The sequence below is a fragment of the Elgaria multicarinata genome, chromosome 21 (assembly GCF_023053635.1).
Source record: "Elgaria multicarinata webbii isolate HBS135686 ecotype San Diego chromosome 21, rElgMul1.1.pri, whole genome shotgun sequence".
NCBI classification, from domain to species: Eukaryota; Metazoa; Chordata; class Lepidosauria; order Squamata; family Anguidae; genus Elgaria; species Elgaria multicarinata.
Window position 1 is genome coordinate 11,272,471 of NC_086191.1, and position 22,701 is coordinate 11,295,171.

Genomic DNA, 22,701 nt, shown 5'->3' on the forward strand with positions numbered 1-22,701 from the left:
GTTCCTTCCACTCTGCTAAAAAAAAAAAGAAGAAGAACAAGAAAGAGGACAGGTGCTATACAGAGATGATAAGAGGGCCAGCTAACCCTTGGGAGAAAACGAAGAGGGTGCAGGGGGTCACCCAAGGCAGCCTGCATTGTCCAGGGAAGAAGAAGAACGTGGCAACTTTGCAAACTACATTCCTAGGCTTCCTTCTGTCAGATGGTTCACAAACATTCCACTAAGCTTTCAAGGCGAGATGCCTGGAGAAATAGGGAGAAGCTCAAGAGTAGCCTCTGGCCTGGGGAGACACCATGTCCAACAGGCCTCCCAGCAATTCACTGTCTGAAAACACAGGCCGAGGGAGGGGAAGAGCGTAAGCACCACATCTCTCTCTCTCGGTGGCTACAAAATGGAAAATGTTTCCTCGTTGATGAGAATTTAGGCCACCCCCACCCCCACTACCCTGGGGGGGGAAACAGAGCGGCACACAAGAACCCTAAGTTTTGTTTTTGCATGAGTTAGGAGAAGCCAAAAGATGTCTCTCTCTCCCCATCCCTTTTTCCCCCGGCATGTCCTCATCTGCGCCCCCCACCCCAGCCTGTGACAGATCCCCCTCACCCTGCACCCCCTCCCCACCCAGCTGCCAGCCCAGCTGCCCTATGATGCCATGTCTTCCTGTCCAATCATAGGCAGCGCTAAGTGCTGCTATCCTCTTTGCGCAAACATTTTGATTACAAATGTCTAAACTAGGTTTGAAATGGTTTTTTTGTGTTTTTTTATAGAATAAGACAATATTCTTTTCAACAAACTTTAAAAAAAATTTACAATTTCTTTTTTTTTTTTAAACCTCCCCCTCCCACCCCATCAACCCTGCTGCCAACTCTCCCCAACAGCCCTCCCCCGTTTCCTCCGCTTGTGTGTCTTGGGAAGTGGCAGAGACCCCCCTCCATTGAGCCTCACGGCGTCGCTGAAGGGTGGAGATGGCTGGGGTTTCACCGGTACCCTTGGTATCCGTAGTAGTTCCTGTAATATCGGTCTCTGTCTTGGTAGTAGTTCTGCCACTGCAAAGGACAAGGGAAGACATCGTCGTCAGCATCATGCAAGTCACTGGGACCAGTTCAGTGTCCCCTCTTGGAACCAATAGACTCCATTCCCCTGCTAAAGACTGGACAGACGTGGTGTGCGTTATTTACATCTAGGGTGGAGTATGCCAATGTTGACCAGCTTAGCACATAAGGCTAAGCCATAGTTTATTTAACCCATGGTTTGTTGCCCTTCCCAGGGTTTGTCTGGCAGATGATCAAACACAATAGGTTTGCTTCACTCTTCCTTCGCCCACTCCTTCCCTGTATCCCAAATGCTTCTGCAGAGCAGCTGGCTTTGTTTGTATCATTTCTGCCTGCTGCCTCTGTAGCTTCGGGAAAAAACACCCCATAAACAACATGACTCTGGATTCATACATAACGATAAGCCATGATTTAAATAACCCAGAGTTCACAGCCCAGAAAACAACTATGGGTTCTCTTTTCTGTTAGCAGTATGTTTGATCCAGGTCATAACATCCTGGTTCGCATAACACAGTGCGGCTTGTCGTGGGTTATTTAACCCACAATGAAATGCAGCTCCCACACGTGCCACTTTGCATATCCACCCCCCACTTGGGGGGTGTCGTGTTGTGAGAACCTGGCGAGCCTGGTGGGTTATTCAAGGATTAAACAACCTTCACATAAACCATGGCCTGTTCTAATAGAACAAGCCACGGGTTATGTTATGCGAACCGCCCCAGTGTTATGTGGTAGATCTCAGCTAAGAATTTCTTTGAAAAATCCTATTTTAGAGACAAGTAACATGCTGAAAGACTTGACCAATACCACGAAGTGGCCATGTAGCAGAGGTGGATTTGGAATCCAGGGCTTCCACACCCTCAGAACATCCAGTTCCCACACATTCCTCAGCCACAACTCCCTTCTTTGCCCCAGTCCATGACAACTTTTTTTTTTCTTATGGTAACCAGGAATCTAAAACTGCTGTGGTCTGAAATGTCTGCCTGTCAGCCAGTTTCCTCCCACCATGATAAAGCGAGTACAGATACAACTAGAAGGCAGAAGGAAAAAAGAACAGGGATTCTATACTGTAGCCAGAATAGAAGAGAACTCCAGTAGCCGTCATCTTGAGGAATGGCTATAAACAAGTGCAAAACCCTTTCCTGAAATTGTGGCTTGTAGCCGCCTACCTCTCGATTGTAGTCCCTGTAGTAGTCTCTGTATCTGTTGTACTCATAATCACGTCCATAGAACCGGTTGTAGTCCCCCCTGTATCTGTCGTAGAAGTTACGGTAACCCTGCAAGGTAAAGCAAGCAATTAGATTCAGCAATGTTATGTGTGATCCAGTCCTTTGCGTCAAATCTTACGGCAGGGCCAGCTAGAAGCAAGACCAGGCATTACCCCAGCCCTTTTAGGTGAGCTAGCTGGCTTCTCCTATCCCCAAGGAGCCACAATGCTTACGCTTCTTTAAAACTGCCATTAATTTTTGACCCTTTAAGAGGGCATGTGCAAGACTCTCGCATGTCATAAGAACCAGACACTTCAAAGGTTGCCGAAATGGAAACGCCTTGAGAAACTTCACAATGCAGAAGGCGTGAGAGCTTCCCTCACCACTTCTGCCAGCCTCAGAGCCAAGTTTGCAAATATTCGAGTTGGAGAATGACAAACCGAAGGGATATACTCACGCCTCTGTTTCCAGGTTGCCCCCAGTACTGCTGCTGCTGCCCATAAGCCCGATTATTGTAGCCGCCTCGGCGTTGGCCACCAACTGAAAGCAACACAAAATGAAGAGGGGTCAGATGGCAGCGTCAGTTCAGTAAAAACACTTAGGAGCTGCTGCGGCCAAGTTACTAGCTGACATGGTTTCTCTCCTGTGCACGGAGAAGCAACAGGCCTTTACATAGCACAGAAGAAACATGTGATATGGGGGGGGGGGAGGAGGGAGAAGGGTAGCAGAGCTGCGTTTACATGAACTAAAAATGCAACAGATCATTTGCCACTGACAAATGCGTTAGGTTCCGCTAAAGCTTTGCATTGCATCCTGCTGGCCAGCCATACCTCGCCCCCTTTTCCTAAGAAGATGACAACTTACGCGGACCATTTGATGCCCACAGTGCCACAAATCCCATCGTAATCCAAGCCACCCCTCTTGATTTCTCCCGGTCCTGGATTCCAAAGTGAAGCCACCGTGTCCTCCCTTCCCCACCCTCCTCAACATTTACCTCCCACCTCCCCATGCTCCACCCCATCTCCCATAGAACATTGTGCTACTCACACAGCAGCCCAGGGGGGTGCTGCATACTTGGGTGCCTGGGCTGAGCTGCCAAAAAGGAAAAAAAATGGCTCTCAGTGACTTTTCGACTGCAAGAAGACTAGAAAACCTGCCTCCTGCGCCACAGAAACTACATTTCGCCATGGCAGTCCTTCCATAACCTGGTGCTGTTCAGATGCGTTGGGACTACAACCCCAACACACCTGGAGGGCACCAGGTTGGGGAAGGCTGTGCTATGGGCTTGAGCTGAAGTTATGGAGGGGATCTCAGCGGCAAGGGAGAAGCAGCCACAGGAGTGCAGGACACAGGCGAAGCAGCAGGACTGCACAAGTCTCAGCAGGTATATTAGTGGGTGCTGCACTAAAGCCAAGGGTGGAAACAGAAGGAAGCTGTACAGAACATGGCTATAACAGAGGACAAAGGGGGCAACATTCAAGATAAACCGTTTGTAACTTGGTACAACATACGAGGGGTCTGGGCAGGTGGCTCAGAAATCCCTGTGGCTACGTGACCCAAATGACAAAAGCTTGCATCTAGCTCCCTCTTGTATTCTTTTTAGAGTGTTCGCCAACTTGGGCGTTAAGGAGGGATAAAAATGCTTAAATTGAAAATGCACACAACCCAGACTTTGGCTCGAAAGGGATGACGGAATAAGGATCATCATAAGTGGAAACACCCAAAAATAGGTCTGGAAGGACACAATGTAAAAATGGGTAAATTACTCAGTGAGCTTGGAAGGTGTCCACTGGATTAACACGGGAGCCTAGCAAGAGAAGCCCCTCTAGGTCGACTAGAAGGTGACTCTTAAGCCCCCAGTGTTGGAAAAAAGGAAGACTGCGTGACTTCTTGGGCTAAATGAGTTCACACCTGAGCAACCGCCACTGAACTGCCACAGCCACGACCCTGAAGTATGCTCCAAATTCTCCTTCGTGGCTGCAAGTTCTCCAAGTTGGCTTAAGCTTCAAAGGAGCAAGTCAAACCCACAAGGGCAAGAGGACAAGAGTGGACTGAAAAAGAACCAGGGAGCCATCTGAGAGAGGGGGAAGCGAGCGCAGATCTCAACCGGGGCACGGATTTCCTTTGGGGCCTGGGGAGTGGCTCGTCCACAGCTGTCCTCGGCAAGAGACAAGCAAGGGCGTGAGGCAGGCAGGCAGGCAGGCAGTCTGCCAGGGGGCGGCCCTTGCCACCCGCAAGGCCTCACCGTATCCCTGGCCACGGTTGCGGTTCTGGCGGTTGCGTTTGTTCCGGTTGTTGCGCCGGTTCGTCCGCTTTTCAGAGGGCGGGAGCAGCTTCCTGGCCTCTTCCTTGTATTTGGTGACGAGGGGCTGGGCCTCCTCCTTTGCAAGCGCCTCATACAGGACTTCATCTATGTAGTCACACTTCTCCGGAAGAGAGAAGTTGGCTGGGATCAGAGGGAAACAGGAGGAGGAAACGCATAAACGCCGGGTTCCCCAGCTTTGCAACGGGGGGGGGGGGGATCCGTAGCCCTCCCCCACCCAAGCCATTCGCCTGCCACCACGTGCTCTGTGTTCCTTCTGAAGAGCCTACCTTTCATCTCCAGCATCACTGATTCAGGCACTTCGTCCCCTTCAGCTTCCTCTCTTTGTTCCAGCCTATCTTCCCAGTCCTCCTCACTGGCAACCAGCACGATCACCTTGCGAATGAATCCCTTGAAGGGCAGCAGCTTCCGCCGCTGGCCAGAGTTGTACACATTACACTGAAAGGGGAGGGGGGGGGAAAGGAAGAAATGGAGCTTCATTATCATCATCATCATTACTGCAAGGTACCCAATGAAGTCTACACGACCCTCCTGTCCCATTTATCCTCACAACAATCCTGTGATGTACATTAGGCTGAGAGTCGGTGACTCTCCCTTGTCCCAATCCGCTACTCTAAACCACGACGCCGCACTGGCTTTTCACATATTCAGCGGCAGCCAGAGGCCATGAAGGAATCCCCTGTAACTCCAGTGGAGCAGAATGGAGATGGGCTAGGCCAGCCCATGCTCTGAAGCAGCCTGCTTCGGAGTACCCGCGTCTGAGGACAAACCATAGAGAACTGCTGTTGTCTTCCTGCAAAGTTCATGGGCTTCAAAGAAGCATTCGGTTGCCACTGTGGGTAGCAGAATGCTGAATTAGATGGACCACAGGTCTGACCCAGCTAAGCGCCTTTTCGATTGATTCCTCAGTGTTGAAAGCCTCCAGCCCCAAATCTCATTTGTAGTAAAAGCACCAGTCACACAAGCCCCTCTCTGAGGCATAATTTTATTTGCCTTAAGCAGCCGCTTTTTAACGTTCTGCCTTACGTGGGCTGACGCATGCCACACAGATGGGAGCCACTAAAATGTCGCAACGGAGAACATTCCTCACTGAGCAATGGCAAATCCCACATTTCTCATATCTTGTGGAGATTGTAAATACTTTTTGATTTTATAACTAAGCTGTTCCCCCTTCCCCTGGAACTAGCCATCGTCCCCCCACCACCACCACCACCACAATATTAAAGTAAAAATACCTGATCGAGAATGAAGTTTCTCTTGGTTCTGGGGGCAATCTGGACCAGCTTGCTAACACAACGGGCAGCTTGCTGAAGCAGCAGGTCTCGAGCTGCGGTGTCCAGTGGTTCTTCAACCTGGGGACCCCTGGTCTGAAGAGGAAAATAGACAAAATCAAGGTAATATTGTCACAGACACACACATGCGCCACATGTTTTACAGAGTCAAGAATGCATGCCCTGATGACACGGATGTTATCCTGGGACAACCTCTGTCTTCCAGTCACACTGCTCTGTTGACATTTGTGGGTCATTTACAGGTCATATCTTCCCCCCCTCTCTCTCCCTCCCTCTCAGAACCTCTGAATTCCACCCATGCCTGCACAGCAGAGATAAGACACCCTTGCTGTTGCTTACACAGGCACTTAAGCAGAAATGAAAGAAGGGTGAGTCCAGAGCTGAGGTTCCAACAGCTGATCCTCCCCACCTCCTCCACCGGTCTTTTTCAACTCACTCTGAGTTCCATTCACACTTTGCAAGTGTACACAGATTATAAGTTGGAGTCCGTCAAGGAGTAGTCCCACCCCCCTGGATCATCCTGCTCTCCTTCCATGGCTGTGCAGAACAGCAAAGCATGAGCAAGGTTCCCAGGCCCATTTCAATATGACCATTCCAGCCCTCCGTCAAGGGGGGGGAACCTGTGGTCCTCCAGATGCTGTTGGACTCCCAACTCTCATCAGCCCCAGCCAACAATCAGGGATGATGGGAGTAGTAGCCCAGTAAGATCTGGAGGCCCACAGGCTCCCCACCCCAGCAGAAAGTTACAGCCTTGCTTTTTCAGTCAGGCTTCTGCTGTGATGACTAGAGAACTAACGATTCCTGCTTTTCCTTACAGGTCAGCGTCCTCAACCTTGTACTAGGTTTGTTTTATTATGCTTGTTTTAATTCTAGGTTGCTTTCCTCTGAGCTACATTGTAAAGTAGGCAGGACGTACACATTATTTTTAAAAAAGGTAGTTTAAATGAGAATTGTCAATATCACGTTCGATATGCTTGTCAATATCAAAAGGATGCTGAGGCCTTTCTTTGGATAGGCCCCTAAACTGTTCTTAATACCTCCTAGGTAAGGTGAGGCAGACATAATCAGGGAGCAGAGAGAAAAACAACACCATCTCTGCAGGAGATGCCTAACCAGCCTTGGGAGCCTCCTGTGGGGACAATGCTCCTTTGAAAGTGACTCCTGGCTTCTTACCTTCATTTGGGAGAGAACGGTGTCTGTCCCCAAGATGGTGTAGCGCTTGTCTTGATTCTCCTGGGTGTGCTTCTGTGCCCAGTGGGTTTTCCCGCATCCTGGCAGCCCGACCATAAGCAGAACCTGGAATAGGGGTGGAGAGAAAAAGAGAGCAAGCCCACAAGTTTAGAAAAGCTGAAGTGCTGTCAGACCAGGCAGGCCCCGGAAAGCGGCAGTCATCAAATCTCCAATAAGTTCACAGCAATGCTCAAGAAAATCTCTCATTGCAAAGTTCATGCAACTCGGGTTGGGGGGCTTCAATGCCCCCTGAGGGTCTGCACCCCGTCAGCAGAAGTGGCTGTGGCGCCGGAATCCCAGTAATTTTGCTGGGAAACTAGGCATGCGGAGAGCGTATGTCTTGCATCCCAACAGCACAGCCGCAGCATGGCACATGAGCATATGGCCTTGGTAGGCCACATGTCGCGTACCCTGGCTTGGGAAGGAAAGAGACAAAAGTTGCAAAGAGTTCTGGCCACTACGTAATCGCTTTCCTTTCACTAGTCCATCAGGATAGTGATGTAATGATCTAGAGAAGAGTTTTCCTCCAGGGGAAGGATCCTTTTCACTTGTCATTAAAAATACACACAGGATTTTGGAAGCCTCTTAAAATTTCCACCTACATATCCCATTCCTCAGACTGATGAAAACATAGGATGGAGCCGAACGCACAGAAAAGGGGAGACGGCGTCTCTCTTCAGTAAGTATTCCACTAGGGGCTGAAGGCACATAGGCTAGCAGCTACCTCCTGTCCCAAAGCAAACAGACTGAACGTTCTCCCCTCAATGAGGGCGCTAATCAATTTTCACTGGCAATAAAAAGACAGGTGGATAACTGAACTACTAAGGTTGAAAGGTGAAGAGGGAAGGAACAGCATCAGGCTCAGCGATAACTAGGGTCCAAGCAAGAGGCAGTCCTAGAGTGACTGGAGCCGAGGTGCTTGTATTACCTCACATTCCCCAGGGGTTTTGGGTGGCAGCGGAGTGCGCACTCGATCCTCAACAGGGACGGCATGGATGAAGACGTAGTCCTCAGGAGCGGGGAAGAAAGGCTCCTCCTTCTGGCCGAAATTCAGCTCCACAACGCAGTTTTTGCACAGCACGTGTGGCAGTAAAGCTCTGTCCCCCAGCCCTTCCTTGCTGATCCGGAAGGCCACGCCCAGGTCCTCCCCATTCTTGGAGAAGGACAGCTCCACCTCTTCACTTTCAAAGTTCTGTAACACAGGACGGGCAAAGCATGAGACCGGAGGATCCTCAGGGAACAAGCGCATTTTGCTTTCACACCAACACATGCTTTCAGAGCCATTTTCTAATCGCCTCCTGAAGACAAAGCGACGGAAGGCAAAGCTAGCTTTTTTGCTGCCCTGGATAGCAACGCAGCCAGTTGCAGGGACATTCCAGTAAGAAGCATTAAGGCAAACCTCAGGATGGCACATGCAGCACATGGTTGTCCCCTGAATGGTACTGCATCAAGGAAAGGAGCAGGAGTTAACTTTGCATTGTTAGTTACACTTTAGCTGTGCAGAACCTTATTTCCCCTACCCCGGCCTACTCCGAAGACATCGAAGAGGCCCCTCAAGAGCCGGCCCAAGGCCTCGCTCACTGCACTTACAGCAAAGCAACCGATCACATCATTCTCCCCAAAGGGCTGACCAAAGTCTTCGAATTGCCCATTTTCAGCCTTCAACCCTCGTCCATCGTAGCCATAAGAAAACTCATCCTCACCTAGAAGAGAGCAACACTTACTACGACTGCACCTTGAACACTGATCTCCCCCAGGTGGCATCAGCTGCAGGGGAGGGCGTCCTACTTACCTAGCTGTGAACGAGAGAGATCAACAGACCATCCAACGCGAAGAAGCTGAGCCTCTGTGCAGCCTTCCTTCAGCGGGAGGTTTTGGGCCACCTAGGACAGACCAAGGGAGCACAGACGTTTGAGACGCCCGGGAGAAAGCTAGGCAGTGGGCCTAAGAAAGCCAGCTGTTTCGTCACCTGCAGGTTAACGCTTCTGGCAGACAATGGAATAAGTTTTTTACTTAATGGAATAAGCTACCCATATCTGAGCCCATTTAAAAGTAGTTAATTCTGCAGCAGCACGCACAAAAACCCCTCCCAACAACCTCCATTTTATGTAAAGGTAAAAAAAATATATAATTTGCCATTCTGTTCTGTTCCCACCTTGCTACTGGTGCTTCTACAAAAGTGATCCACACCCCCTTAGTTAAGCTGCTGCAATAGTCGTAGCTCTGTTCCAACAAGGCAACTCTCACCATTCTATAATTAAGTAACTATAGTAATTACAGTAATAATTCCCTGGACTCTTAAATTATGTTGTGACTTTAACATGGTTTTAGCTTGGTGGGGTTTACTCCTCTGTTTTGAATTGGTTTAGTGCTTATATGTTTTTATTCCTCCATCGCCTGTTTTTGTTTTAAGTGATGCATTTTCATCTACTGTTGTGTTTGCCTTTTACTGTGTTTTATTGTAATTGGGTTTATTAACTTTCACTCTTATGTTGTGAGCTGCCTAGAAAACCTTTGTTATTAGGGAATCCCAAAAAAAATAACGTAAATATAAACAAAATAGCAACAACCAGGTGCAATGATGCTCCATGCCTCAATTCCTTAGCAATGGCAATTACCTCTCCCAAATGCACTTCTACATCCTCTATTTCCAAGTGTGTTTTTTATTGTAAAGACTCCCAAGAGACTACATATTGTTTTTAGAACAATTCTGAGGAAGACTTGTCAAACACCTTTGTTGGCTTTTAAAGCTATTTCTTGCACGGACCCAAACAGCAGCAGGAAATGAATGCATGGCAATTTAAACTATCAATACTCTTGGCTGTCAGCTGAATAAATCGAAATGAGGATTTCTTTCTTTTTTAAAAAAAAGCCCAACTGCACATTAAAGTCCATCCCACTCATATCTGGAGGGGAGATCCAAGCGCTACACTATCACATTCAAAATGAATAGCAAGTCCAAGGCATAGTCTGTTGGAATAAATGGAAAGAGTGCTAATTCCTACTGACTGAAATCACACTTGTTGCTGAAAGCTGGATGGAAATCCTCACCTTTGCCTCAAAGCAGATTTTCCCCTTTTTCACTCCGTGCGTGCTTCTCGCTCCAGACCACAGATTGGGGAATTTCTCAGAGAACAGAGGCTGTCCTCCATAGCGGTCCTTGGTGGCTCGGAAGTGGAGATCAGACGTATCTGTGCAAGAAACGGAAGCACAGTTTAAACCCAAGGCTTGGAGTTGTGCCTGAAGTTGTAAAATTGCCTCAGAAGAGAAAACTTGGATGTAGATGAGCTGCACCCACAAAGAACTGCAGAAAACTAAGCTGGTGTTCACTGGTCAGATTCTGACGGTTCTTGTTACCCTCAAAGGCATCTAATCCCTCTTGGTCCTTTGGTCCCCAACTCATGTTGAAACCCTTCCCCGCAAATCCGCTCAAGACAAGCTATGCTAACAGAAGATGAAAATATGCACATTATACTGAACGGGTTCTGAACGCAGATGTTTCTATTTTGATGGGAAGCGACCAAGTACTCTTAACTCTGATCAAAGCTGCTTTTTTGGTTTAAAGATCTGGAGTAGCCAAAAGAAACCACATCTTTAAACCACTGGTTATCAGACAGTGAAGTGACTCCAGCTAGGAGTTCACAACATGCCTAACCCATCTCTGTAAATGATATGCAGGTAGCTCTGTACCCAGCTGATAGTCAGTACTTAGAGACCATGGAACTGCTGCCTTTGCTTCCTCAAAAAACTTTCTGTTGTCCATCTCCATTTGATCCTTTTTGCATCCTGGTTTAGAACAAGATCAAGCATTTCCAGAGAAGCCACCTATTTCGATTTTAACTACATTTAGGAAAGCTCACTATAATACCATTTGAAAATAACGTCTTTAAGCACAATTTTGAAAGAGTAAGGTACAGCTTTTTAGTTCTACATTTACCAATACCTTTTGGGATGCATAAAGGACACGGCTTCATAAACTGAGTTGTTTATATTTGTAAAGTTATCACAGTTATAACAGGGGTTGCTGTTTCATTTTAAAAACACTTTAAAGAAGAAAAAATCCTGAAAACACAGCTCTCAACTACACCTTCTTTACTACAAAATTACTAACTTCTTCAAAAGGGTGGCTGACTGATGCCGCCCTGATAGAGTACATTGAAATTCACCTGATGGGCTGAGCCAAACTCTCTCTCACCGCTCACCTGCCCCCCACCCCACCCCATATCAGTGAAATTTCTCCAATGGCCTGATACAATTTAGTGTGTCTATGGAATACGTACTTGTGTCCAGGATCACAACAGTCTCCTCATCCTCTTCCCTGGCTTCCTCTTCTGGCGGTGGTGGAGACTTGGATCTATATCAAATGGAAAAGAATAACCAACATAATCATGTGAAAAAAGGCCTTTCCAATTTAGCACTAAGAAAATTCAATAATAATAATAATAATAATAATAAAATATTTCTTACCCGCCTCTCCTGCTGGATCGAGGCGGGGAACAGCAAACATAAAATACATAAAACTGAATTAAAAACATAGCATACATTATTAAAACATCCTAAATACATTCTATAGCAGTAGTTACATTGCAATCATGGACCACTGGCCAATTCCTGGTGGATCACCAAGCACCTGCTGGTGTTCTCGCAAAGAATGCTGGGGTAGATGGGCCGATATTGTTCTTAACTAAGCAAAACCACAGATTCAAAATCACTTCATTCAGGCTAGCTATATGCCTTAACTGTTCAGAAATCCCAAGGATGCCTATCTGCTTGGATATTTTACACTTATCAGTGGACCACAGGGATCCTAGCTTTAAAAAAGATACAACTATGCAAGACTGGTTAACCCTCTCCATGCCTACTGAACCCCGCCCTCTAGATCCTTTGTTCAGGTCATGTTTCACTCTCAACTGGCAAACTGGCTTGAATTCCCAATCAAAATGACCCACATCTCACCGGCTATTGTAAGCCTCCTCTCGGAACTCATAGTAAGCACGGCCATGCTCTTCCTTCTCATCCCGTTGTCTTTTAAGCCCATGGCGTTCACCATCTGGACCTGCCTGCTTGGCTTTCTCATCTTCCTCATTTGCTGTAAAGAGGCAGGAGGACAAAAAGCAGACTTCGTTGAGAGCAAACTAAAACAAGTTCACTCACACAGATGAGCCCTACTGGCCTCTCCTGCCTTGGAATCAAACACACATAAGGTGTTTATCTTGGACTCCTGGAACAGCCCAAATCCCTTGTGCCCACAAGGTAAGGGAAATCGTTTATAAACAAGCCTCACATTGCTTCCCATTAAGAGCAGAGAGTTCAATGTATTTCCAATTTTTAAGGAGAAACAGGCATATGATAAATTAGTATTATTCCTGATATACTAATTACTTAGTAAAGGAACAGCAGAGTGTGAGAAAGCTAAATAGTCACAAGAAAGGGACCATTTACCTTAAAATATCTTAATTCAGTGATGCAATACCACACACTTGTTTTTACAGCATTTTTCAATTTGCAGCTACCAGCTCATTCACAGACAGGCAGCAAAGGGCTTACAGAATGCAATTCTGTAACTATGTGACTATGGAGAATAGCATGAAACTACTCTTACCTTTCAATACGATGCATGTTTCCTAGGAAGTAAGCCCTACTATGTTCAATAGGCCTTACTCACTAGGAAGAAATTTTAGCATTGCAGGCCCCATCAATTCGACTGTCTCGATTTTTCAAGAATGAAACAAACCTCTAGAGCAAGCTTTCCCTCAAAAACCTCCTGTGTGGTCTCATCATTTTATAATATCCAAACCTCACCATGCACCATCCTTAGACCAAAGCCACCAGATGTTCAACTCAAAATATCACAGGGCTTAAGCACGTGGGTAAGCTAGGCATGAAGGCATTACTAAGTTTTATGTGGATGAACCTAGAATATTTATCTCAGAAACTACAGTAGGCTATACTAGAAACAAGGAAACAATTTCCCAGCTATGTCCAGGTACCAGCAATATTTAAATCAGGGAGGGCAGTTCATTCATGAAAAAAAATCAAAAGCACCAGTCCCAGATTCTAACAATTTGGGCATGTCTGGTTATCTACTACCCAGTAAACACCAATTTTAAAGAGTACCAGGTAAGCACACCCCTCCAATTTCTAGTTCTTGAAACCAAAGACCAAAACACTGCAAAATGTGTATTTAATCATTTTATAGTTTTACTTAGAAAACTGATATAGCAAAGCAGTAAGAATATGAGCTAGGGAGTCCCAAGTTCAAACCTCAAGTCTGCTATCAAGCCTCTCTGTGACCTTAGAACTGGCCATTATCCTGTCAGCCTTACAGAGCCCCCCACCTCTAACAAAATGGGAATACTGACCCCTCACTGCCAAGCTTACCAATGTAATGTCACTGTCTAAACATTTAACATATATGACTTCCTAAGAATTTCTCTTGTGGCATGACAAAGAGAAATGGAGAACTTTTCTAAGCAATCTTTTCTTCTTTCCCGTCTACCAATTGTGAAAACAGGAATCACAGTAATTACTCCAATACTATTACCACATGGTACTTTACAAAGATTAATAAACCAAACAAGCAGGTCCCTGCCCACAGAGAATTAACACTTGTAGTACTCTGCAACAGCCTTCTCCAACTTGGCATCCCCCAGATGTTCTGGATTACACACCTGCCACCAGCTCCAGCCACAATGGCTAATAGTCACTGGGAATAGAAGTTTAAAACATCTAAGTATCAAGTTAGGAGAGGCTGGTTATCCAAGTGTTTCAAACGCTTCGCATGCATTTGTCATATTTTTATTTCTTCCCTTCTCCAAAGAGCTCACAGTAGTGGGCACGCCCCCATTTTAACCACACAACAGCCCTGTGATGTAGGTTAGACTGGGAGAGTAAATGGCTCAAGGTCACATACAGGAAACTTCATGGCCAAGTGGGGATTCAGCTCCAAGACAGGCAGGTCCAACTCTGGCACTCTTGCCACAACCCAAGTTGACTCTCATTACCCCCAGTAAACCTTATTGAAACCAATGCTGCAACAGAGAGTTTAGTATTATACCAATATTGCTGGGAGGAAGAAGGAAAGATGGGGCACCCACCTAGCATGTCTGTAACAGAGGCAAGATTTGAACCTGAAATTCCATGGCTCACAATGCAGCCACTACAATGATGTATTTATACAGAGCCATTAATGTGCACAGCCCTGTAGAGTGTAATTTCCTATAGACCATTTAGTGCCTGCTGATTAAGTTATTTCATATATATGTCAAACTGTCCTGTAACAGAAGCAGTCCTGGACATAAAGGGCTGGATCCAACCTTAATCCCACTTAGAGTAGACCCACTGAAATAACTGATTTCATTTAGTCTATTCTAAGCATGACTAGATCTGGATCAAACCCTCTATTTGTTACACTTCTGTGTAAAAGTCAAATGTATACAAAATACATATTCAGAACAATGGTAAGTGGGGGTACAAACATCAATTACTAGAGTTGTGAATTTATCTGTTAGGCCTCAATATGTAATCTTTTAGCCACAAGCTAACTTTTGTTTTTGTTTAACAACCACCTGCTGACCAGTAACAAATTTACTAGCCTTCAAGAGACCACAAACCTCTTTTTTCTTCCTAATTTAACAAGCTAGCAACCTAATTCCATGCATGTTTACTCAAACGTAAATCCCAACGTATCCATTAAGGGCTTACTTCTGGGTCAAGTGCAGACAGGAATACAACCAAAACCCAATGCAGAGTTACTTCAGAAACAACTCCTACTCAACCCCTGCGAGCTTACTCCCTAGTAAGGCTGCAACCCTGTGCAGCTTATCCTATGCAGCCCGATTTGGATGTCAGCACCTGCTGAATCCAATGCATATTATTTCCAAGCAAATATCCACAGTGCCAAGACTACCTTCCTGAATGGCTCACAATAATGACAGAAACAAAAGCAACATATACCTGACAACAGTGTATTATTAACAATAAGCTAACAACAAGAATGACAACATAATAAGAATGGATCTAGACTTAGTCATACTTAGAGCACACCCACTGAAATGAACTGTGTTGTGACTAACGTAATCCCATTGATTTCACTGGTTCTACAACTAAGTTTGGATCAAACTCATGGCTAAGCATCATAATTGCACATAAGTGGAAATAATGATCACATACAGATAGTAATAGTCATAAAGCTAACTACAACCACCAGCCCTGTCACCATACGCCAGACAGGCAGTAAAAACAACTATAATAAACATAAAACCCCAACCATCAACATATAGGATTGTATCCAATGGGTTGCATTCAGTATTAGTCTAACTTAAGCCCCATTGATTACAATGGGTCAACCCTAAATAGGACTAACATGGGATACAACCCATAGGCAGCAATAACAAACAAGGAACTAATAACGGGCTTGCCATAAGTAATCTAATATAAGTCCCACTGGGTCAACCCTAAATAGGACTAACATGGGATACAACCCATAGGCAGCAATAATAAACAAGGCGCGAATAGTGGGACGCCTCCTCCAAGTAGTCTAACAGGTCCCTGCCATTGCAATGGGTCTAGCCTAAGAAGGACTAACAAGAGTTACACCACCCACAAACAGCAAAAATAAACGACAACAAACATGGGGCTAACAATAATAACTTCCATCAAATAGTAACAGCGGTGACACAGAGCTGAGCTCAACCACCACCACCGGCAGTTCATAACGACGAGGGGTGGAGATTGCCGCCTCCTCCCGCCTTACCCTCCTGGTCTCCTTCCTGCTTGGCCTCGGCGTCTCCCCCCGCCGCCGCCGCCGCCGCTTCGTCGCCTCCTCCTCCTCCTCCGCCGCCGCCGCCTTCCTCCGAGGCCCGCTGCGCCCCGTTGACACCGCCGCCGCCACTGGCAGGCTGCGGCTGGGCCTGGCCTTCGCCCTGCTCGCCGGCCTGCGGCGGCTGGGCCTGGGCGCCTCCCGCCTGCTGCTGCTGCTGCTGCGGCTGCTCCTCCTCGTCGGCCAGCAGCGCCTCCTCGTCCTCGTCGTCGTCGTCGTCCTCCTCATCCTCCTCGTCGTCGTCGTCCTCGTCGTCGTTTTCGCCTCCGACGCCCAGGCGGGCCCTGCCCAGGCTCTGCCCGGCCGCCGCCGCCGCTCCGGCCTCCGCCCCGGCCTCCTCCGGCCCGGCCGCCAACATCTCGGCGTCCAGGGCCTCCTGGAGCCGCTGGGCCAGCTCCACTTTCAAGCCGCGCGAATCCAGGCCTCGCCGCCCGAGCTCGGCCCGCAGCTCCGTCACCTTCAGCCGCTTCACGTCCATGGCGCGCGCGCTCCGCGGATGAGGGGGGGAAGGGAGGGGGAGAGGGAGAACGAAAGGCGCTCTGGCGGGACTGCGCCTGCGCGCTGGCGGCTCTTTCTCCCTCTTTTCCTTCCCCCCACCTCCTCTGCTTCCCGACTCTCGGCTCGCCTCAGCAGCGGCCTACACCCCTGCAGTCTAAGCCTCGCGCGCTCGCGCCTGCGCCGAAAGGTCGGCCTCCTTCCCCCTCCCGCAGCCGCCGCTAACGCGCAAGCGCGGGTTCACGGAGCTGGCTACTGCGCAAGCGCAGGAGGCACGGAACCCGGATGGGAGGAGAACGCGCAGGCGCAGGTGTCGGATTTAGCGCATCGATTCGGGCTAGCGACGCAAACACGCGTGCGCGGGTTTGAGCGGCAGTAATGGCGCACGCGCAGGAGCTTTTTTATTATTATTATTCTCTCCCTTCTGCTCAGTCCTTCCGCGCGCAAAAAGATCTCTACAAGCTCCCTGTACAGAATGAGCCTGCGCAGCCTCCTTTATTTTTTTAATTATTTTTTTAAAATAAAATAATCGCCGCCGCCGCCTCTTTGTATTGCGCATGCGTTCTCTACTTTCTCGAGCCGCGGCCTACGTGCGTTGTGGTTGATTTTAGGCGGGCAGCTAACGCCCCTTGGGGCCGGGTGTATTACAAACCGGGGATGTGAATTTTTGTGATTGGTTGAAACTCACCAATCTGAATAACGAGATCATTACTCCGCTCCGCCTAAAAACGGTCATAAGCTGCTTTTTAATTGGTTAACTTCCGCGAGCCTGCTCCCCACCCCTTTTCTTCTTTTTACCTCAAATTGAGGGCGTCGCCATCTTGCCCTTAAAAGCCTCGAAAGCAGAAAGTGGGCGATGTGAGCTCCTTCCCCTGCCCATGACTCTTTCATGTTTACAAAAGAGTTGATTGACAGGCAGAAAGTCAAAAGTGTAAAAGTTCAACCATGGCTTATTCCTTTATCGTAGTCTCCCTAGGGACGGTCCTACATGCAGCCCCAAAACCATGCAGACTCCCCCAGCCTCATGCCTTTCAGAGGTGTTGGACTACAATTCTATCATCCTCATCCAAAATGACCACAATCCATTCTGGCTGGATACGATGGGAGTCCAGATTGCACCAAGTTGGGGAGCCTAATTTGAATGTCTGGTATCCCACATTCCCATCGTAGGAGTGACCAGATACAGACTCCATGGCTTCAACATGAACCATCTGATTCCCTCCTCCTCCTGCTGCCATTGCTTTGTGTAGCGTTGATGAAGCGTTCTGTAGAACTCAAAAGCTTGCACACTGTTTTGCGATCTTTGCATGGGCCTTGTCAAGGTATTGCCCTAAGAGCCATTTGGGATTTTTTTCTTATGGCCTTTCTCTAACATGCAGCCTTGGATTACTGTTATTGCTTCTTTTAAATTTTGTTTTAACTGTTTTTATTGTTTTTATTTTCATTTTACCTTGTACACCGCTCCAAAAATTTTCAATGGGGAGCAGTATATAAATATTCTAAATAAATAAAAAATAAATGGCCAACTTTGGCTTTTTGCATTAAATGAATGCTGACTGCGGCTACCCTTCATGTTCAAAGTTCACTCTCTTTTGTAAGATTTTGTTTCCTTATTTCAAACGTTTAGATCCTGCCTTTCCGCAGTAGACCTCAAGGTAGCTAACAGCCAAGTATAAAGAGAACACTAAAAACAACAGAATAAAAATAGGATCCTGTGCACACCTATAAGGAGGCATGCATAGGATTCCACTGTAAAAGCCACTTGACCAGCTTACATCAGGCAACCTAAGGCAATTCAGAAAAAAACGGAAGCTTTATAACCTAGTGGCAGGTCATTGTTTTTATTTTCATTTTATCTTGTACACCGCTCTGAAATTTTTCAATGGGGAGTGGTACATAAATATTCTAAATAAATAAATTAATTAAAGAGGAGCAAGACGAACTTCCCTTGAGACGGGTTCTAGAGCCTGTCATGGATTGGGATGACTGAGCTCTGTTGTTTTAAAAAATAAAAACATCCCAGAATCACAGAATAGTAAGGTTGGAAGGGAGCACAAGGATCAGCTAGTCCAACCCTCTACAATGTGCAATAGAATGTAGAAACATAGAATGTGTGTGTGTGTCTATCATCCTATACATATAATCCTATAAAATCCTACATATAGGAATCCTATATAATTATATTCCTATATAAATAAGATTACAGCCTTTAACCAGCCTTCTCCTTTCTTGCTTTACTGGCTTGGCTCCTCTTTTGTGTTGCCCCTATCAGCTGACTCAGAATCACGTGATCTTACTGCAAGGATCTGCCATGTTTGTAGTTTTCCACCCCTCTCTTCCTGCTTTACTTCCAGGTCAGGGAAAGGGTGTAACTCATAGAGAACAGTAGAGCTGTGATGGTCGGCTTCGGGAGCAGCTGCAACACGCCCTGATCCCAATGGCAACGGCAGCAGCAAAGGTACCAAGCTTGCGCAGGGCGATTGAACTGCAGAGAGGGAAGAGAGGTTTGCAAAGTCAACTCAGTCTAGTAAGTTTCTAGTTCTCACCCCACCACTCTGAGTAGAGCAGCCTTCCCCAAGCTGGTGATCTCCAGATGTGTTGGACTGCAACTTCTGTCATCCCTAGCTAGCAAGAAGAGCACTAGGCTGGGGAAGGCAGGTGTATACACAGTGGGTTTAGACACCATCCGCCAATAGCCAAACAAAAAATTGATCAGGAGTTGACAACTGGTGTACATATTATCAATTAGTTAGCTAGCCATCTCCTTTTCTCTCGCTTTTTTTACTGGCTTTGCTCCTCTGCTTTTCTCCCAACACTGCCAGGGAGAAGGGAGGAAAACTGGCCAAAGATTTGCGCCTGTTGTTAAAAGCCTAGGAGAAGTAGCAAGAAAAAAAAAAGTTGCCAATACTAATTATCAACATCGCAAAGCCATGAGTAGGATAACAGAGTAGCAGTATGATAGAAGACGGGGTTCCTGTAACCTGGGCACCCTCTGGTGTGTTGGACTGCAATTCCCAACACTCCTGCCCTGCCCATAGATGGGAGCTTCAACCCAACACTGCCCCATGTTAGGGAAAGCGGATGCAAGAGATTTTGAGAAGAGAGTATGTTGGTGGCGTATCTGTCCTGCAATTGTACCATGAGACTATGAGAAGTTCTGCTTGTGAAACTTCACTTTCCAGCACTAACAAAAGCTACTGTGCCTCTGTCCCCTTTTGTATCTGGTTACTTAACACAGGTTGATTATTCCTTAATTTCTCCTGGGCTCAGTTTGGCCGGGTTTAACCCAAGAGCCTTTGGGAATATCAGTTTAGACTTGGAAAGGTTTGAGTAGCAAAGGGAGCCTCTGGGCATGTAGCGAATGCATTTCCCTAGACCAGAGGTGTTGAACCTCTTTCAGCCCAACTGCAAAACTCCATTTCAGGGAAGCTTTCCAGAGCAAGAAGCCAAAGCAAAAAGGGTGGTCCCCCAAATACTAGCATATTTAAGTTTAAGAATGCAGTCCTGTGCATGTTTTGACAGAAAAATCCTTACATTTCCCAGGATTCTTTTTTGTCTAAATATGCATACGATTGCAACCTTAATTTCCTTTTTTAATTGGCAACTTTTTTTTTTTAATGCCTGGAAGTCCGCACTGTTATGGATAAACCTGGAAGATTTGGGTGCAGTTTCCCCCATGGGGCCTTTAACATCTCAAAAAGTTTTTCCTTATCCAGTTAGAAACTTACTTTTATTTCCTCCCAGGCTGCTTCTTCGGAGGCGGCCATGGACCTGCGTCTGGAGCAGGCTCGGATCTTCAAGGAGGAAGGAAACCACTGTTACAAAGAGAAGCGTTTCCGTGACGCCGTGAGCCGCTACCACTGGGCCTTGCTGCAGGTGAAAGGCCTGGATCCCAGCGTGCCGTCTCCGTTGCAGGAATTTGGTGGGGAGAGGCCTCCTGTCACCCCTGAGCAGGAGAGGGCACTGCACAGCACCCAGGGTGACTGCTATAATAACCTTGCCGGTAGGTTAGTGGGGACTATCGCCAGAGTTTTCATTGGCACCAGGGCCGGCTCCGTGTTTGAGGGAGGCCTGGGCAAAGTGTTCTCAGGTGATCCCTGTGGTTACCTTTTAACAGACAGGGGATGCTGGACATTTCTGTTCCTTTTGCTTCCTTCTGTTGGGCCTTTTTGAAAGAAGTAGTACCTTTTCAATCTGAAATGGGAACACCTACCACCGGCTTCTATGAATACCATCTAAATTGGGTAGGCAGCACGGCCCCCTAGGCATCAAGGCGCCCTCCCCTTCCCACTTATAAAAAAATTTTTTTTTTTACCAGCACCTGGGATTGGTGGGAAATAGGTGTGCATTGGTGCTGAAACTGTGTGTTAGGAGTTCTGTGCATTGGCAATTAATTCCCGCCTCTGCCTTGTGTTCAGTCATTTCAGCAGGTTACTTGTCCTTTTCACACGTCTCATAGGAGCCATTTTGTGATGGTGGCCAGGACAGTTTCTCAAATTGGCTTGTGCCCAGGGCCCAAAACGGTTGTCCACCCCTGCTCTAAATCCTTTAAGTGCACAATCCTATGCAGATTTAGACAGGAAAAAGGCCTACAACTCCCAGTATGGCCCATCCTAATCCTTCCGATTTGAGTAATCTCAGGCTGTCGCTAGCCTCTTAATAACCCTGCTGTGTGCTTCCGCAGCGTGCCTCCTCCAAATGCAACCGGTGAACTACGATCGCGTGAAAGAGTACAGCCTCAAAGTCCTGGAAAGGCAGCCGGAGAACGCCAAGGCATTGTATCGAGCCGGGGTGGCTTCCTACTACCTGCGGGATTACGACCGGGCACGCCACTTTCTCCTTGCAGCAACCAGCAAGCAGCCCAAAGGTAAAAGCTTCTGCTTTTCAGCAATGTGACGTTGCCCTTGCAAAGGAGCCGTTGGCCAGTAGGAGTGACGTTCCTAAACTTAAGATCATATCTAATAAGCTCAGGTGCCAAAATAGGATGGTTATTTTATATAATGTATTTATTTTTCTATCCCACTCCTCCTGGAACGTCTTCAGTATAATCAATAAAACAAGGCAGTCCAGTAGGATTTTATCCCACAAGACGGGCTATAAATAATTTCAATTAGAAAAATAATACGAACTTGACCAATCTTGGATATTATGGAGTGGGATGGACATTTTCTGCTCTACCCGATGCAACAACATTCCTTGGGCCAGCCCTGACTGAAAATATTTAATGTGGGCTAGAACCTTGTCTAAATGGGCATGGAAAGGACGAGGGAGGGGAGAAAAACAGCTTTTAACCACTTTTGTTCTACAGCATATACACTTTGTGTGTTTTTTGTTAACCTCTTTTTTCTTTTCTCTTCCCATCTCGCTATTTCAAGATGCCAACGTGAAGCATTACCTGCAATTGACAGAATCTCAGCTGAGCAGCTACCACCAAAAGGAAAAACAGCTGTATATGGGGATGTTTGGCTAGAGGTGATGATTTCTCCATGGAAACGCCTGGAAGCAGCGTTGTGTTGGCTCCCGCCTTGTCGTGGGCCGTACAGATCCATTGGCTTCGGAGGCATCAGATACGCGGTGCCTTGAAAAATGTGCTCAGTGGCTGGCCTTGCCTGGAACGGTGTGAGCAGCAGAGGGGGCCTCCTTTATCGGTTTTCTCTGTTTCGGATGGGAATGGATTGGGGCACGGACTGCGTAACCCCAAAGTTGGTCCCCTCCCTCCATTGCAGCAAAAGGGGAGAACCACGGGGGCATTGATTCCGTGGCTGTTTTGTTATTCTCCCCGCAATTGGTTTATAAAGTAGTGTGGAAAATTAACATTAGCCACTGTGCGTGCTTTTTTAAGTTTGCAAAAGAAAAACCAAACTAGTCAAGAAACGTTGAACCCAACACAACTCATCCACCACTGAGAAGGAATTGGGTTTTGAGTGCGGGTCTTTCTCCACCCACCTCCTTCCCCTATATACCCCTCCTTAATCTAATCAAGCAGGTTGATCTGCCATCCTTTGTTCCCATTTTGGTGCCATTGCCATAGTGACCACTGCTAGGCCTCTCCTGACGCTTGTTCCTATGGCAATGGAACCCTGTCAGGTCAGCTATGTTTGGCATCTCCCTATGTCCCAGACACCTCACCCCAAACAAGGTCTGCCACACCCTTGCACTGAAGCAGTTTTTACACGTACTCTGCCCTCCACCGCTGCTGTGGGTTTGGGGATTGCTAATCCACCCGAAAATCAGGAAACGGCATAGCTTCCATTTATCTTTCTTTTTTAAAATGGCTTTCTATCCT

At 47.1% G+C, this 22,701-nt stretch overlaps 2 protein-coding genes across 2 annotated transcripts; one reads left to right on the forward strand and one right to left on the reverse strand.

The window, feature by feature from the left end:
- Nucleotides 1–614: 614 nt before the first annotated feature.
- On the reverse strand, nt 615–16,508 carry HNRNPUL2 (heterogeneous nuclear ribonucleoprotein U like 2). The gene is made up of 14 exons (XM_063145644.1): nt 15,855–16,508; nt 12,056–12,188; nt 11,380–11,453; nt 10,151–10,290; nt 8,892–8,982; nt 8,690–8,802; nt 8,028–8,291; nt 7,043–7,165; nt 5,813–5,944; nt 4,847–5,015; nt 4,500–4,700; nt 2,712–2,794; nt 2,216–2,323; nt 615–1,043 (listed from the first exon to the last, which is right to left on the reverse strand). Exons 1-14 carry the CDS (start codon nt 16,396–16,398, stop codon nt 975–977), a joined length of 2,244 nt encoding a protein of 747 aa, XP_063001714.1. The 5' UTR covers nt 16,399–16,508; the 3' UTR covers nt 615–974.
- Nucleotides 16,509–18,763: 2,255 nt separating this feature from the next.
- Nucleotides 18,764–22,234, forward strand: TTC9C (tetratricopeptide repeat domain 9C). The gene is made up of 4 exons (XM_063146064.1): nt 18,764–18,873; nt 20,160–20,418; nt 21,100–21,282; nt 21,791–22,234. The coding sequence occupies exons 1-4, from the start codon at nt 18,853–18,855 to the stop codon at nt 21,883–21,885; spliced, it is 558 nt and encodes a 185-aa protein (XP_063002134.1). The 5' UTR covers nt 18,764–18,852; the 3' UTR covers nt 21,886–22,234.
- The last annotated feature ends 467 nt before the right edge of the window (nt 22,235–22,701 follow it).